General features: G+C 41.4%; 1 protein-coding gene across 1 annotated transcript; it reads right to left on the bottom strand.

Annotated features, from left to right (window-relative positions):
* Positions 1 to 8,481: 8,481 nt before the first annotated feature.
* fgf4 (fibroblast growth factor 4) lies at positions 8,482 to 12,970 on the bottom strand. The gene is made up of 3 exons (XM_018763491.1): positions 12,676 to 12,970; positions 10,196 to 10,299; positions 8,482 to 8,698 (listed from the first exon to the last, which is right to left on the bottom strand). The coding sequence occupies exons 1-3, from the start codon at positions 12,968 to 12,970 to the stop codon at positions 8,522 to 8,524; spliced, it is 576 nt and encodes a 191-aa protein (XP_018619007.1). The 3' UTR covers positions 8,482 to 8,521.
* Positions 12,971 to 18,725: the final 5,755 nt, after the last annotated feature.

Genomic DNA, 18,725 nt, shown 5'->3' with positions numbered 1-18,725 from the left:
TATTACAGTTTGCATGTTGTGTCTAGGGTGGTTTAAGCAATCGAGTCTTTTTTGATCGGTCTGTCATGATGTGATGTTTAGTTTCACCGTCCTCCTTTTTGTCACCTGCTGTATATGTTTGACTGCAGAGCTCCAATGCGTTTGTATATCAATGTTTGTATTTAATGTAAGATTCCTATTTGAACTTCATTGAGTGAAGTCCTAATTCCACCACAGCACCTGACATTCCACCTAATGTCAACTCCAAGTGTCAGACTGGTGGAATTGCTAAACTTTTCCTACAAGCGGGTGCCATTTGAACATGTATTTCATGGACATAATGAGACTTCTTGTTAGCTTACAGAGAAAACTACCTATTGTGCAGGAGCCCTGACAGTCAAGTTCGGTTTACTCACAGGTAAAACTTGCCCTATACCTGTACCTGTGAAGTCACTTCATAGACTGTAAACATCAGTTTTTCTGCCCTTGATTACAGGGTGAAAGTCCATATTGTTTCCCCCTTGTCAAGTGCTCCCACCAGCAATGTCCCGCCGGTAGTGAGCCGGCTTCAGCCTGTTTGATCTGCCTTGCCATCTGGAGGTCCACATTGCTGCCCCAAACAGACACCTTACAGCTGGCTCTACAAAGGATCTGGGGCACAAACAACCTGTTTAAATACACCCCTCATTACCTCAGACTTGGCCCCTTCTTCCCGCTTCCCCCTCCAAATTACGAGTCCAGACCTGCCCCTCTTGCCAGCTCGGACCCGGGGCCCACGGCTGGCGAGCCTGCCTGCATCTGCATGCAGAGGGGTGTGGTGAGCTTGCAGAGGACAAACGACTCAAGAATGCCAAGCTACTCTGTGGCGGGGGGGGGGGGGAACGTTGCTCAATGGGACAGTTTCCTTCCTTCGAACATGAACTTCAAGAGTGGGCCAGCCATTATGTCCTTAAAAATGATTACAGGTTAACGTAGCATTTAGCGTTTAACAGCACTGTCTGTTGGGTGGTTCTCTTCGCTTGAACGAGGGCCTGTTCTGGTCTCACAAAGTGTAGTTTCTTTTTGATGTGTGCCGTGTGTTTCCCATTGTCGATAGTTTCACTTCAGTAGCAGAGGGTGACATAGTTTGGGAAAGTCGGTAAAAGCTGATTTGTCATTAATGGCAGCAGACAGAGCTCTGTGAGAGGGTTGTTGGTTCAAGACCTATTTGAGATATATCTGTGAAAATGTGCAGGGCCAAAAACACCCCATGATTTGCCCATCAAGAAAAGAAGCGCTGGAGAACCTACTCCTCTGTGTAATGCACACGATGTACCCTTGAAGGCATCTTCCCATCTCGTCTGTGTTTTCCTTTGCAATATGGGAAGTGACATGATAAGAGCTCGTGAACAGTCAAAACAGTCACTACACAGTAGCAGCTGAAGGTTGTCCAGCCCTGGCTGCAAAATACAAAATGCTCAGACAAAACGCCACCGATACGTTGTCTTTTCACGAGTGGTTCTGACTGCACAATATCTGCAAAGCAGTAACCACACTCTGAACATGGGTAGAAGGTCTAAGGTGCAGAGGATATTTTGCTTTTGGTATCTGTAAACAGCTCACAGTAAAAGAAGAATACTGCCTGACTTTTTGCCCTGATACAGTTTGCATGAAAATTGTCAGGATGAAAGTTCAGACCTTTGAGTATATAAATGATGGACAAAACAGCTGAAAAAATTAAATTAAAATTAAAGTCCTTCCTGTCCATTAATCAGCAACCAGTTTGATAGAGGTATTTTTTACATATACAGTACTTTACTTGCTCTGAGATACCACACATACACAACTTTTCTTGGGTAAATCCTGGTCATAAGATGCAAACCTCTTGTACCGTTAGTGTGACCACTGAGTCCCACATAGCAGGTGCAACTAGCTAATCTGTAAGTATTCCTGTACGTTGCTTTGGACACTACAGATAACTTTCTTTCTTATTTGATGGCCTTTGTTTGCTGCGTGGATAATGAGCCTGATGAGAACAAATTTTCTATTAACTTTTTTACATGTTGCACTTTTTACTCTTGCTCTCTTGTATTATACCTTTCAGTTTTTGCATCTCTAATAACTGTCCATTAGTATCTCATAAGTGAGGAAGAACATCAGGATAAATTCTTGTTTGTTTTTCAGATCTAAGTGACACATCTCAGAAACTTGCCCTTCAAATGACTCCCCTGACATTGAAAGGGTACTACTGTTTAAGTTTGCTGTCAGGACCCCCTCAAACTGCACTCTGACCACATATTTCTGCTGTTTCAGGTGGTTGTGACACAGCAGTTTTGCACTTACTGTTGGTACTGTTGATCGTTCCTAATTTTTTGGCCTCTCGTATGGGTCAAATCCCCAACCCTGCTCTGGTGTAACTGCCAAAGGACCCTGTTTGGGCAGACAGTCAGGATTGGGGGGGTGAAAGCCTAGTGCTAACAGACACCAATACCCATGCAATGCTGAGACTCTTTGGTGGCTCTGAGAAAGTACCAGGACCACAGAATGCATTTCACTGCTGTGTTTGCATTCTAAATCACCATTTACAATAAAGGTCTAAATTCCTGTGGCTTTTAGAAAGAAGGTGGCTATTAATTGGGTAGCAGGTAGCGTAGTGGTTAGGCCTGTCACTTTACAGTCAGTGGTCTACCCCATTCCTGCTGAAGTGTTCCTGAGGAAGGTACTTGCCCCGAATTGCTCCAGTAAAAAGAAAAATTGCCCTGCTGTATAAGTATATAATTTTTAAGGCTGCAGGTTCGACTCACACCTCCGACCCTTACCTTGAGCAAGGTGGTTACCCTAAAATTACCCAGCTCTATCAATGAATAAATAACTGTAAGTAGCTTAACATTGTAAGTCGCTTTGGAGAAAAGCATCAGCTAAATTAATAAAAAATGAAAATGTTAAATTTTGTAAATTGTAGCAACCAGCTTAGTACGTAATCCTTACACTGTAAATCACTTTGGGCAAAGATGTGAGCAAAATGAATAAACAACATTAAAAAAAAATCAAGGACTTATCTGATGCCTAATGGGTTCAAATGGATGCAGAACTCACTGGTTAAAATATACATTCATGAATTTGGCAAATATGTCAAAGTGTTGCTGTATTTTCAGGTGTTTGAGAGACACTACTCACGACTCAGTAAGCAAGCAGGGTAGCTGGCATGTGATGCATTGGTTAAGACTGGCCTTTTAGATTCTCTGACGCTTCCTCTCCTTACCAGTGCAAGAAACCCGGGGGAGCAGCGGCGGTGTGCAGGACCAAAGCTACTGTATTCAAATGAATATTTGCAGGTGTCAGCATGAGGTGTAGACCAGGCCCCCTCTCATGGACATGTCAGCTTCAGTGCAGCAGGGGGTCATGTCAGGCAGGAGAAAGCCCGCCTGTCTCCACCTGCTGTGCTGCTTGTTTGCCCGAGCCTCCGGTGAGCGCTGGCTAATTGCCACCAATCAGCTTCTTTCTGCCAAAGTTGCATTTCCATGGCTGTCTGCAGCCTTGTGAAGTTTCTGTGTATTTCAGGAGTTGAAAGGTCAGTTCTGGAATAAACAGCAGTAAATGACAGTTTCTTGGTTTTTTTTTTTTTTTTTTTTTTTTTAAGTGCAGCTTTTACATGCGAGAGATTTACAAATGTTTACTTTGATGTTAGACAATAGTTGCACTTAAGTCACGTGCTTGTTAGGTTTTTCGACCCATAGCCCTAACCCCACAGAGGGAATCAATTATCTGTGGTAATGTATACATAAGGATGCTCGGATTTCCGCCGTTAATTTTACACTAAATGAATGAGTGAATAATTGACCGACGGGTAGGTTACTGAAAAAACAATTTCCGCAGATTCCTCTTCAGTGCCTTCGACTGACCGACTTGTCCCATAACAATATGCAGTGCCCATCATCTTGTCATTGTCAACTTTCTTTTGCTTAGTATTTGTCTACTTCATAATAGTAACAGTGATTGTGTCTTCATAAATGTCTAACTCAACCCTCCGTAGCATAAGGAGTCAGTGTACGTGCCAGATATAACAGCGTAAAGAAAAAAAAAGAAACTGTGTCAAAATGAAAGGTCAACAAGAAACGGCGGGTGAACTCTGAGAGAACTGTCTGGCATGTCTGTTGTCTTTGCTTACTTCTGTCCTGCTTTGTTGCGTTGCTGTAATTGATCACTTTGAAATGGCCTGTATCCTGTTCTTCCTCTTGGTTCTTCCCTCGAGACAAGCAACTAAACGAAGGTCAGAACAATGCTAAAACAATGTCACCTCCGTTGCTTTTCAGCACTCCTGGTCAACCAGAACATGGGCATGAGTCAAGCTGGGAGGTGGAGTGAGGAATGAGGTTTGGGCGGTGTGGCGCCAAAACTGCAACCCTCTGAAATAGATTCGCCTTCCACTTCCTTCGGTCCGTAATCCACTCTGTCATTTACTGTTACTAAGGCCTCTGTCCACTGCCTTGGTCATTGTTTCTGGCCTTTAGATTTCACAAAAAAGTAGTTCACAATTACTGGAAGTTTTAGGTCCTTTTCACAATTGTCGTTTTCAGACAAGAAGGTCACCTTTATCTGTTGCAGAGCTGTAATTTAAGGGCAGCTCAGAAATGCTGGAGTACATAGTTCTCGGGTCAGCGCATGAGCCATCGCAATATTTGCATGAATCAAGGAAAATATACGGAATTAAATATTTCTGCTTTTCATTTTACTGTACTGAGGAAAAAATCATATATTTCTAACCTTTTGGGAAAGCTGTATTTTCACCCACTTTTGAAAAAACCTCATTGTGATTATGATTGGATCTGTGCAAAATGGTTATTTCCAAATACCTGTAAGTGTTTAGTCTGACTTGCCACTACAACGTCTCTTCTATAAAAATTAAATAAAAGATTCAAGATTGTTAAATAAAATTCTGCACTCCTGAACATTAATTTACAGAAGATGCTGAGACGTAGACTGAGTTCAGACAGTTTTCCAAATTTCCTTTACTTGGAGAACCTACTAGGTCCCAGAAAGATTTTATTCATTTATTTATTAATTTATTTATTTGAATTAAAGTTCTTGATTCCTCTCTTTAGTCCAAACTGCAGGAATAATCAGGTGTTCAGTAGAATGATTACTTAAATTAAAAGATTTTTTAATATTTTTGCAGAGTGTTCCTCTAGCTGAACTCAGAATCTTGCGGCTGACCAAATGTATTGTAATAAAAGAGTTGTTGCTGACTAGATGCAGAAAAAATGAATGTCTCATCTGCGTCATTTGTAAGCGAACAGACAGAAAACGATGGTGCAGGTTAGACGTTTTTGGCGTTCTCTAGTTGGCACTTGGTTGAGGGTGGCCTATACCCCATCCAAGGAGACATGCAAAACTAACTAGACAAACTATTCAAACCATCTTTATGATACGTGTGTTAATACCTGACACTGCACGCTTCCCCAAAGAAACCTGGATTAAAACAGAATCCGATGGGATCATGTTTCATATTGTGCCAACGTAATGCTGCAACTCTTTCACGTGGGTGAAAGCTGTGTGATCTGCAAATAGTTACAATGACAGCGACAATGAAAGGGCTGCCTATAACTTGTAATCTATACAGAAATATCCAGTGCTGACCTCAGGCCAGTCCCACGCAGCACTCGTGGCAACAATAAACATGATATTTTTAAGGTATGAAAGGAAGTAATTTGGAACTCTGTGTCCTTTTTCGTTAGAGCAGGTCTCAAGAATATAGAGTGATTATACAGAGTGATTATGTAATGTATTTATCAGATGCTCTAGTATTATGTGGAATTACATACAGTATTTGCATAACTCACTACGCCACAAAAGTATGTTTATACTGTAATAAAGTATACCCCAAGTCAAAAAATTGTATTGATAATGAACTATAATGTAAAAATCTATGTAATGAATATTTACCTAATTTCCATAAATAGACATAAAACGCAAACGAAAAACAATATTTTCATCGTTAAAAATAATAATTTTTTAAAGGTCGGCCTCGATGTGCCCGTTATTCACGCGTCTCAAGCACCGAGGAACACGGAAATAGTTTTGCTGAACAAAGTTTATTAATGTCCTTTAAATTATGTTTTAATAATGTGCACAGCACATACACCACAATATTTAACAAGAGCTGTATAAAACTACAGACAAATTTTGGCAAATGAAAAACACAACATTTGACCACAGGAGTCAGTCTTTACACGACATCATATTACTAGTTTGGCAGTGATGAGTTGCTTCAGTTGTTCCTCGCTATACTTTTAAGATTTAAAGGCTTTTTTTTTTAAAAGAACATTTAACTTGATTTGCTAAATATTTCAAACTCTATGCTCAATCAGATGGTGCACAATTCATAGTCTTTAGGCCTTAATCATGCATCCCTAGCAGTTATAGCATTAGAGGCATCCCTGCAGTTGTAAGAATGAATGCCAACCACTCATTTCAATTGGCTCATCTCTGGGAAGTCGAATTCGATTTACCCCAAGGGACTTTTTTTACAACCGCACTACTAAACGTTGCCCATTAAAATCAATGCTTGCAGAAGTGACAGAAACAATCAAAAAGGGTATTTATAATATTTTGCCATTACATTACTCATCATAATTTTCAATGCCTTTTTTTTATTTTTTTGTTGGATGAAATCCAGAGTGACGCATTCAGTCTCATGTGTCCAAGTAGGGACCGTCATAAAGAAGCATTTTGAAGTCATGGAACAGTGCAGTACAGTCAATAATCACAGAGAACAGAAAAGTACACAGGAGCTGTGGGTGTAGCTTTTTATATGGGGGGTGGCGGAGCTCTGACACCTGGCAGCCAGCCTGCCGTCTTGCACTCTGAGCACATAGCGGTGTACAGCCACATCTGTACAGCTGAAGAGTGGGAACTGTAAAGGAATGTTAAATCTGAGCTTTAAGCACCTCAGAAATGTCGAAAATGAACATGCAGACACGGACTTGCTCCCTCATGACCATTTTCCATCCACCTTTTTATGTCGGTTTCTCACACTGTCTTTAAAGTAGCCTCTCTCTTTCACCAGTTACTGTTATTTATATTTACAAAATATATAAAGGAAAATATAGGGTTACTGCATGGCCATATAGCACAGTCTAACAGCTGTCTGCAGATATTTCCACCATGATTCTCATTACTAAAAGTAAATCACGGGGTAAAGATAGCTCAAACGCGACGAGGCTGAACTAGGCCGCTATGGCTGCCTTGTTTTCTGCATATGGAAGGGCAAAATATCCAGATCCAACCTTGGGAAAAAATAAGTTGAATAAGGTGGTGACGTGCCTTCCCTAGTGTCTTTGCCAGTCGAATGGATGTAATTTATTACATGAGGTAGAAAGGTATAAAATCAAGAAATGGAATTCAGTTGCCATTCAGTCTAAATACTCCACGGTTTTAAAAGCGTTAGTAGCGTAGCACCAATGACGTTCCTACCACAATCTGTTTTTCTTGTCTAAATATTTTCCTAAATAACTCATCTGTAGCAATACCACTACACAGTGTTCAGTTTCACAATCTGCTAAAGCAAAAAAAAAAAAAGAAAAAAAAAAAGTGTTCACTTATCCATAATTCACAGTACTTAGACCTTTAAGTTAGAAGATATGCAGTCTTTCTCATGACTGAACCAGCATGCAGACCTTGCACTTAAACTTCAGAAAGCTTAGTTTATACAGTGACAGGAACATGCCTCTCTGTCTGGTGCCTCATACATTTGACAGAGATTGACTGCGGAGAAGTTCAAAGTTCAAGCCCAGGCAGGGCTAAAAACAGATTTGAGGGGGTCAAACTTCCAACACGCGCACTTTCTGCGACCATCAGGAGTAAACTGATACCGGTTCAATCGGACACCAACACGCACAAAGGAGGTCACACATTGTACAGTTGCTTCGGCCTGTAACGCCATACAGGCTTGTAGATGATGAATGACAAATGGGTTAGACTATGAAACTAAGACTCATCTCTTTCTTGGGAAGACCGAAAAGTCATAGGCTACACTTGGGCCCTGTTTCGGCTGCAAACTCACCAGCATTTATGCAGCCTTCCCATTAATATGCCGGCCAAGGAAGGTGTTAATGGGATGTGTCCAACCAAAATGTCGCTTTCTATACAACTTTGCTTTTAAAACCACTGCTGCTGTTGTTGCAGTGAAAGGGTCCTAATTCTTCCACAAACACTATACAACAGTATTCAGAAACAGTGCAAGACTAAATTGTACAATGAAGGAATTTCACTTGTCCAAACACTTAATAGCAGCACACTTTTCAGCACATTAATGAAGAAAAAAAAAGACAATTAAATAAACCAGTGAATTTCTTACTTTTACCCCACTACTGGCAGACCAGTTTCCCAGAAAATATAAAAGTCTCAAACAAAAAAAAATAAATACACATCTTGCACAATATACACATACTTAAATAAATTAAATATGATACACCTAGTATTGCATAAAGCTCAGTTTTGAAAGTGCATCGTTTGTGTCCCCGTTCCCTGTCCATGCACTGAGGTATGGTGTAAGGACAGCCACTCAGATCCTAGGTAAGAAGTGTGTCACTGTCATCGCAGGAGTGACTCTGTTGCCCTTTTTTGTTTTGCCCGTTTTGCTCAGTCCTATGTACATCCCTGGGTAGGCTGTTGACTCGTATGCATTGTAGTTATTGGCCAGCAGCTTCTCTTTAAACTTGCACTCGTCGCTGAAATGACTCTGGAAAAAGAGAAGACCAAAGAACACAAAAGGCATAAATAACTTTTTCAAAAAAACATTTCTGCTCTATACGTTTATTGCCTGATATATGAGAAATTGAAATATGCGAAATAATAAGTAAGGAACTTTGATTTGGTTCGTATCTGTGTCAATGATTTACACATTTATACAGCAGGGTATTCTTCCCGGAAATTCGGTGTTAGTACTTTCTCTAGGGTACTATAGCAGGAGGTGGATCCAAACCAGGAACCTTCAGATTATAAGGCGACAGCCCGAAACACTGCGCTATCCACTGTTCCTCTGTAAGATTAATTGACATAAATTTACCGAACACAAAAATAACCAATTTTGACATTCTGTAATTACAGTGGGGAACCGAGAGATACCCTACCATTTTGACAAAAGGAGTGCTGTACTACAGCAGGGGTACATTTCAGAGCAGGAATCTCCAAGGTAACAGCTCTAAGCACTATACTACCTGCTGCCTTAGACAACACCCTGCTAATACTATCTGTAAGTAGTGGAAATGCTATTATACCAGTGTAATAAACTGTAATGTTGATCACCGTACATAAAGTTCTTGGACATAAAATAGAGGGCAACTGTTAGCGTAGTGGTTAGAGCTGTTGACTTTGGACCTCAATCCCACCTCCAGCTGTAGTACCCTTGAGCAAGGTACTTACCCTAAATTGCTCCAGTAAAATTACCCAGTGGTATATAAGGGGGAGTAATCGTAGATGGCTTAACATTGTAAGTCACTTTGGAGAAAAGCATCAGATAAGTGAGTAAATATATGTAAAACAGAAGGTTGGTAGCTCCTGTGGCTGAGTTGAGTAAGTCATTACAAAGCTGATTTATATTGTAAGCCATCTTGAACAAAGGCTTCAGTTAAATAACAGTTAATGGTAATGACAAGAGAGGAAGCAAGTGGCACGCTTGTTGCGGCCACTGCCTTCTACTCCAAGGACTCAAGTTTGAAACCCATTTCGTGATGTAGTAAACCTGCACAAAGCATCTACTCTAAAATTGTTGCAGTATAACTTGTACAGTTGTATAAAAAGGTGAATTTGTTGTAAGCGGCTTGATCTTTGGAAGCCCTTTTTGGAGAAAGGCATCAGTTAAATGAGTCCAGGTGTACTGTAGGTGATCGCACCCGTGCACGGAATGATGCGCAGAAAGGTTTGACAAGCTGGTGGAGCAGCCCAGGAAGCCACGGGGGGCATTGTGTTTATGAGCCCAGCCCGCAATACGGGTGGTCCTTCGGGGACAGTGGAGGCGTTTCGGTGGCTGGCGATGCCAAGAATGGAATGCGCCAAGTCTCAATGGTCTCAGTGATCGAGTGCGCCGACGTTCCTCCGCTTATCCGACCCACAATGAAAACAGGGCAGCCATGCGAGGTGGGGTGGGGTGGGGGGAGTGGGGGGGCTGTGTCTCGGACCCGCGATAACAGCATCCACAAACAGCGGGGAAAAGCCCCAACGCAGATCCTCTACTTACAGATCCGTACAGCTTCCCCTTGCTGTTCATGGCCACAAATAGACCGCTGTGGATGCCGAACAGGGTAACAACCCCTCTCTCCACCGGAGATATTTCCAGAAGACCTGAAATGAACAACAAAGAAAACAAATTACTGTGTTTATTTCTAATCCTCTTCCGAATCGGGTGACTACAGTTTCCGCTCTCGGTTAAGACACCGTTGTGTAATTTGATTTATGTATTTGGAAATAGGCAGGGAAAATGTTTATTTTCGAGCCACTTGACCGTCCCCCACAAAGGAAATGATCATTTCCGACTTGGAAAAGCCGTAGATTTCACAGACTGGCATGTATCTCTCGCATATTATTTGATATTATTTATGTTATTATTACTAAGAGATATATTGGATGACACCTTTATTCAAGGCGACACACGGTGTTAAATAATGAACTTTGCAAGTTACGCTTGTATACTGTATTCTTGCTGCATGAATACAGAGTAAGCATCTTAACCATGAAGTACAGGAGAAGTGGGATTAGAACCAACAACCTTCAGTGTAAAACACAACAGCCCTGAACACAGCAAGACTTGCCACACGTATGAATGGGTAACTGTGCCAGTGCCGGAGCCCGGAGCAAGAGAGGTGTCGGCTTTTGTGCACACATTTAAATTTATCTGACACTTTTTCTCAAAGCCACTTACAATGTTAAGCCCATTGCAATAATTTACCCACTTGTACAGCTGCGTAAGCTTTACTGGAGGATTTTAGGTTACATACCTTGCTCAAGGGTACTAGGGCCAAAGGAGAGATTCAAACCTGCAATCTTTGGATACAAAGGCAGACGCTCTAACCATTTCATGACCCATGTACACGTTAGTGCATCTTGTTTGGGATTGTATTCTCACCAATTGTCCGTCAACTGTCTGGCATCAAGATCTTGGCTGTTACCAGTCTCAAGCAAAAAAGAATCCAGTTTAACTTTTTCTGGTAGCAGACAGTGTGGTTTTATAGTTGTTATCAAAAGTTCCTGCTACATACTGATGTACCATGTTTATTTGGTCTCGCTATGGATTATTGATATTGCTGTAAATCCAGACACATATACCCTTTGACTTTATATTGTGTCTCAAAATAGGTTTAGCAGTACCAAAGAGTCTTTCAATATCAAAGGGGCTTTAACATTTTAACATAAACATCCCTTTAGCCTTCAGTGTGGACACTGTATACTGCTTCCTTAACAGCTGACATGTTTCTCATTTCTTGTATCTGCCAATATCATTCACATATATATTTCACTGGAAAGTTATGAGGCCATAAGGTTAACCCCATAACAGATGTCTATCTTTGCTTCCTAGATTTGGGAATTAACATGGATATTGACAAGGGATTGACTCATTTTAAAAGAAATTTGAGCTTAAAGTGTTGGCTACACATGTAAGCAACCAAAAATAAGTAGATGACACAAGTCCTAATTAATGGGACATACCGGACAAACCAGTTTGTAGGCTGATTGAATCAGGGCCTTGTGCAGCCATCTATTAGAAAGCCTCCAGATGTTAAAGTACATGCACACCTGATTCTTTCTGACACCAGAAGATACTGCTTGGAGCATTTTTTCCCCAATTCAGAAAGAAGAAACCACACAAATTGCTCAAGCAAGCGCATGATTAGTACTATTTTAAAGGCCCTGCAAAGTCCTCTAAAGTTATAGCTCCAAACATGAACTGTGTCCTGCAGCTATTAGAGAAACAACCAGTTAATCATTTGTTCATATAAGATGCAACATGATTTTAAGTCCTTTAGTATGTGCTTTACAAAGACACAGATAGTTCCCCTTGTGTCAAAACAATTTCACACTTATAATGACAATAAATGACAAATTCTCCCATGGCAAATAACTTTTTCACACCACAATATTGACTATAAATGTCAGAATATTTTTTCTGTAAAGCATGGTGCTATTACCCCACACGTGGCATCTTTTGATTAGAAATGCGCATCAAAAGATGCCACGTGTGGGGTAATAGCACCATGCTTTACAGTAAAGTAAGCCTGGTGGTGTAGGTAATATCACAAATTAGGTGCTTCATCAGGAAATGTGTGTAAAATGTACAGTTTTACAGTCGTTGAGAACTGACTGACCTGAATAACGCAGAAACTTGACAAAAAAAAAACTAGATCATAGAGCTAAAAACGCATGAGTGAAAACGACAAGTGCAAACGAAGTGAAAACGCGATGATGATGGTGAAAAGCACTTGTGAAACTGAGTGCAACGCGGATTACAAAATGCGCACTTTCATTTAGAGACGCGATCGTGAATAAAACTGTCAGATCATGGGTCGCAGAAAAAAATGTTTAAAAAAAAAGCTGCAAATATAGGAGTCACCCACCCCTGCCAGTCTTGAGACTACGTACTTACTACTTCTGCTGGTGGGAAATAGAAAGGAAAGGAAAACTTCTTCGTGCACATCATGATCATCATGCAGCTTCACAACTTACTGTATCGATTCTCGTTGTGAACTCCTGTAATCTTGCCGTCAGGTAAGACCTGGATGTGGAAGCCGATGCCCACATTGCAGTAGAGCCGCCTGAGCCTCTTGATGCCCAAGAGATAGTCACTGTCCCGGTTGGTCTCTCTCTTTTCCCCGGGGATCCGAGCCAGGGAGCGGGAGTAGAGAGTCTCCCAGTGTCTCTCCAGGGTGCCGTTGTGGCGACCAGACAGGGGAGCGGAGCGCACCACACTGGACACCAGTCCGAAGAGCAGCACTGGCCACAGGGCCGACTGAACGGTCATCCTGGTCCCGGTCAAGATGTCACACGTGCTTTGGAGGAGTCCAGTGAACTTATTAAGTCTTAATAGAAGTGGTTCCTCCGCGTCCTCCGGATTCTTAGGACGAATGAAGATTGAAGATTGCAGGGGGAGATGCAAACTCACACTTGCAGAGTTGAATTATTATCTGCGCCGCCTTGCCCGCTGGTGGTGCTGCATGGACTGGTTATTCTGATTTTTTTTTTTTTTTTTTTCCTTTATTTTATTGTGATTTCTCTTTCCGTTGAACAAGTAGTTCGCTCCAAGTCGGGAGTCCGACAGACGAATGGAGTGGAGAAGACTTCGTTCCTCTTGTACTGACACTGCTCAGCCATGCCGCTTTTTCTCCCTGGCGGACGATATTTATATCTGCCTCGAAAATTACATCACACGCCACCCACCGCTGCGTGGGGCAGCCCTCGGTCCGCGGCGACACAATTCGTCGCTCACGGATGCCTGACCACTCGAGGAAGACAAGACCGGTCCCCTTTAATGTGCGCTTACAAGAAAGTGGTGGCAGTGTGGAGGGGGGGGAGGGGGGGGGGGGAGAAGAGACCGGCTGGGGGGCGACTTTCAACAAATGTCACATTTCAACAAAACCACATTTGCTTCTAAATGTTAAATGGGAGCTGAATCGTGCGTGAAAATAATGCCCTCGTCTGGCACCACAGTCACACTTGTGTGATGATGCCCGTCGCGGTGCCCCGAGGGGAGTGATCGACCCTCTTTTGTATAAAACTTCCTTCATTATCAGCCAAAAATAAAATAATTTATGTACGGGAGGATGTAAAGTAGGAAACTGCGCGGCTAGCACACTGACTGCAGTGTCGTTCAGGAGACAGTTCTATAATGAACAATAACAGGAAAAAACAAACGCCGAATTCTGCGCATTGAAAAATTCTACTTTTAGACTTATTGGGGAAAAAGAATTTGTCCTTTGGAAAACAATGCTGAGACGAAATGAAACCATGATAAGTACGTTCACTTCTGATTCGTATCAACTTGAGACAGATTTTGCTTGGATTGTGCGTGAAAATAAATATTTCATTGTGCTCTCTAAGCGGTTCCTTGGGTTTGGGTTTTGTAACCTCAACGTTTTTTTTAACACTTTATTTATTGATCATTAAACATTACACGGACCATTTCTTTGTCCAAAGCGACGCAAAACGTTTTTCAACTTTGTAGTGATTTGTCCAGTTGCAACAGGGTACTCTTCCTGGAGTAATTAGAAGTTAACGCCACGGACAGCAGATGGCGTAGTAGTTAGAGATATCGCCTTAGACTGGAATTATGAAAACTCAGATTTCACCTTCCACTGTAATACCCTTGAGTGTGGTACCTACCCTGATTTGCTCCAGAAGAAAGTGCCCTGCTGTATTAAAGGGTAAAATAATTGCAAGTAACAGGGACAAAAGTGTCAGCTAAAAGTATAATTATTACTAATCAATCAAGGGGACTAGAACAGGATTGTAATTGGAATTCACAGCTTTCAGAGTGAAAGGGAGCAGAGGAACTGTCCTGCATTCTAACGCATAGCTGGGTGGTCTTTGATATAATCATTTTATACACTTCGGTACAGGCCAGGCATCAGCTGATTTATTTCATCTTTGTTAGATGTACAGCGACCCTGTGTATGTGCGTCATAATGTCGCATAACAGGAAAAATAAATGGATGAAGCATGGAGTCATGAGTCAGGGTCTCATGGTGGCCTTGGTCCTTTTGGCCTTTCCACGTACAGCATCTCCTGCTGTTTGTTAAGAGGATGGTACGCAAGAGAAGACGTTCCTGGGGCAAAGCTCTCAGCAGGGCCACGGCTACTGACCTCACCACTGCATAATATAACTGAATACACAACCGTCCACATGAATATATTCCCAGAATGCTTTCTTCTGCTCCACTTGCAGAATTCACAGAATAGCGATTGCCAAGATCTGCTCTTATCGTGAGGCTACAGACACTTTGCATCCACTTATGCAGACATCAAAGTTGCGCTGGATGCTCCAAGGTGTGAGGGGAATCACCTCGCGCTGTTATACTCGCAACACACCGAGCGCTTGACACTGCGGTGCGAAGTGTTAATACACAATCGTGCTGACATCTGTGTCGTCTGACACTTGTTCCTTTCAACCTAAGCCGAAATAAATCCTCATCACAAACCACAAAAGCTGACCCTCGTCTGAAGAGGTCAAATCAAATGTGGAAAAGTCCATAAAAGTCCATAAAAATCGTAACTAGAATATTGGTAAACAGTTATAGATGATTTAGTGTCCCCAGGGCATATACATCATGCGTAAATACAGCTCAAGTGTATCCTGAAAGGATGTAAAGAAGGCTTACTGTTTCAAATATGTGACAAAGAAGATGGTGAAAATTACATTGATTGCTGCCGTCTAGAGCAAATTGCAAATTCAAGCCGCAATATAGCTGTAAAATTATGATAGTGAAGATAGTGCGCAAAAACTAGCCCAAACCTGTGGCGTAACAACGTGTCAAATATTGTGAGGACAAATATTAGCAATAGTGCTCATTGGAGTGATACACAAATATTGGTGAGACACGTTAAACTTGCTTAAATGCTGGGGCGACTCGAAGCCCTTTGATCCCCCCCTAACCAGAGCAGAGTTTTTGTTTCTCACCCTAGTTTATTTCTTTTCTCCAACTTCAGGAGGAGTTATTTTTACCCCCGAAGTGCCTTTTTAACTTGTGGGAAAAATGCACGTGCTGTATATATCAAACTGTCAATCATCATGCATAAAGTGTTGTTTCTGAATGATTGTGGTCATTTTAATTCCAGCTCCCCCAGTCTCAAGGCTCGACGAGTGAGAAAGCAGCTGAAAGATCTGAAAACGCTTTTCATTCATCTCTAATTACGAGTACAGATTCCCCGCGGTCTGCAAGCAATTATCACGTCCACGAGCATCTCTGGGTATTCATAAACGGGAAAATAAATACATGACACTGCTTAGTGACTTTGAAGGGGATTCGCTTGGAGACGTTTTCTCACGTTCACGTCTCGGTGATTCTTAATGTATGAGAACGTCCCTCCTTTAAACTTTATTGTTTGCGGTCCGCAAATAGGAATGTGGAACCAGGAACGGCGTGAGATTATGAAGCGGTTGCGCAGAAATGCTCGACTCGTCTCCAGGAGACCCTTCGCTTCGTACGCGAGCTCCGCTGGTTCGACGAAAACCACTTCGCTGAGCGTCGCTGCCTTCCGCGCGACGCTTCGCGCGACGTCCTGGCTTGGCGCTGACGAGCAGCGCGCGCGGAAAGACGCGCCTTTTCCAGGCGGCGCCTTTGATCGCCCCGTGTCCCGCTCGCGCGCCTCTGATTGTGCGCGGCTGTAAACGCTTGGCGCGATCAAACCGCTCTATTGTAGCGCTCAGCGCTCTCACTGCTCTCACTGGGCCGTGACGGAGCATCCCACCGCATCTGAATACACGGAGCATTTAATCCCAGCGCACCGATTCACTGCATCAAAAATAAACCTGTAGGCTGCAATAATCTAATTTTCACCGTCTTCTTTGTCACAGTTAAACGCCAGACAGGTTTAAAATCATTTGCATAAAATTTATTGTATTCCTTCCTCGTCTCCACACGTTGCATTTCTTGAGTCCCTGCGGCTTTTGTCCTTTGTCAAAGATATTTGATTTCACTCAGCAGTTGTGTCAAATAACACAAAAGGTCCTCATTGCATTTACTGCTGAATGTTCGCATGCTATCATAGATAATCTAAGAGAGGGAAACAGTGCTGTAGTATTTCACTAAATGTAATGTATCATTTTTTTACGCTCAGACTGGTACAACATTACCAGGCTACAAACTGCCTTTAATTCTTTGAGTAAGTTTGACTTCTTGGTTAAATAAAATGTACTTCGTTAAAAAAATACTAAAAAGTTTATTCACGTTCAGTGATTTGTGTCAGCAGTTACAATACCATTAACATTCGCCTGTTTCCACATTATGAAAACTGAATACACATTTAAAAGATTTTTATGTGCTCCTGTATTTCTTTTCAAAATATAAAACTTATATATACTTTAATTGGGCCGCTATCCATGGTGCTGTAATTTCACGTGTTCATTAAGCTTTCCCGCAGTTTCTTCGCGTCATAATAATAATACACATTTAGTTACTTCTCAGTCTGTCCTGTATTGTTTTAGTTATCAGTTAAAAAGGCAGAATTAAAATTAACTTATTATTTTGTGGAATTTACGCTTCACAATATAAGATTAATTTTAAAAGCGCATTAAATCCATAAGACTTTCTTTTTAGAGGCAGGTCTCGACTTCAAAGTATAAAGTTCTAAACCACCAAGAAGCCTAACCCTTGTTCATGTTAAATGTAAGGGCATCAAGATTTCAGAAATACGCGTTTTTGTCTAAGATTCTACCTGCGATTAAAATTACCTCGCCTCCCTATGCAAATTAATTTAAACGCCTTCTGAGAGATCTGTGCTTCACAGTTATATCTCGGAGACTAAACTGAATTATCTCATTTCTTCAGTCAGTTTTAGCACATGTGGCAACGGCCCGATCAATTGACACGTTATTGAGAGCCGCCAGTCCTGTCTGGGCTCGCACCCCGGGCCGCAATGCCGCTGATGAGGCGCGATGCATTCGACAAGTGGCTGTGAAGTCTCCAGCTCAGCCTTCACATCTGACAGGTGCAACAACTAAACTTCAAATTCTGAGCATAACACCCCCACCCCTTCCCCATATCGCATCTACATAACAGATGTATTTAGAGGGGTAATGGTATTTATGGTTCTAAAACTGATGTTTCACTGGGAATGATTACATTGTAAAATTCGTGTTAACATTCATTTAACGATTTACATAGACAGCTGCTTTCGGCTGGCACTTCTCAAAGCTGTATTAAATACCAGTGCAAAATCCTATTGCCGATGTCGCCCTCTATGGGACATTGTAATCAACTACAAGCAGTGACCGATCGAGGCTCTACATTCGTTATTTTAACTTTGGTATTAAAATGTTACAGAAGTATTATTGTGATTTCTTTCGTCAGTAATTTAGCTCTAAGCACTACCTGCTGCCCATAAGACTAAAATAGACTATATTCTGTAAAATATCCCATCAGGAGTCCTTACCTTACAGTTGAATTCAGAGCATGTTTCGATTAGTTTTAATAGAAATTTAATCTATTGGTTTCGTATTCGACAACATTTGTTAATTAATGAAAGCCTTTTGATAAGGTAATTTAAAGAGTAACAATTTCAAAAGATAGTTTCCTGAACAAAAAAAAACCACATTTCTTATCTTTATTTAGTATGTAGTATATTTATATTCAAAATTCAATGAAATGTATGAAATACACTGGATTGCGCAACACATATTTCTCCGATTTTGTTTCCTGTCGTTTACTGTTGTCTGCACAAATAGTCTAACCTAACTAAACCCAAAACTTACGTTTAAAATTTATATAATTTTATAGGTTGCTCCCTGCAAACAGAAGAAACTGGTGGTGCTTTGAATCTACACACTTAGTTGTGAGTCAACATTTTCGTCAAGGTTATGCTGAAAAAAAAAGTTTATTTAAAAATGCTTATATTAATAAAAATGTTACTCTTTGTTCATTCATTAATGAATAACCTCTTGTTATGTCCAGATTTAGAGTCCTGGTGGTCCAGAGCCTAACCGGGAAACAAAGAGTGCTTGGCAGTAAGAGTGTTATTATACCCCCTGGGTGGGGGAACCAGAAAAAAAAGAAACTGGAGCA

The sequence above is a fragment of the Scleropages formosus genome, chromosome 11, assembly GCF_900964775.1.
Source record: "Scleropages formosus chromosome 11, fSclFor1.1, whole genome shotgun sequence".
In the NCBI taxonomy this organism is placed as follows: domain Eukaryota; kingdom Metazoa; phylum Chordata; class Actinopteri; order Osteoglossiformes; family Osteoglossidae; genus Scleropages; species Scleropages formosus.
The sequence above is the reverse complement of the archived record's forward strand: the minus strand, read 5'-3'. Positions and strand labels throughout refer to the sequence as shown.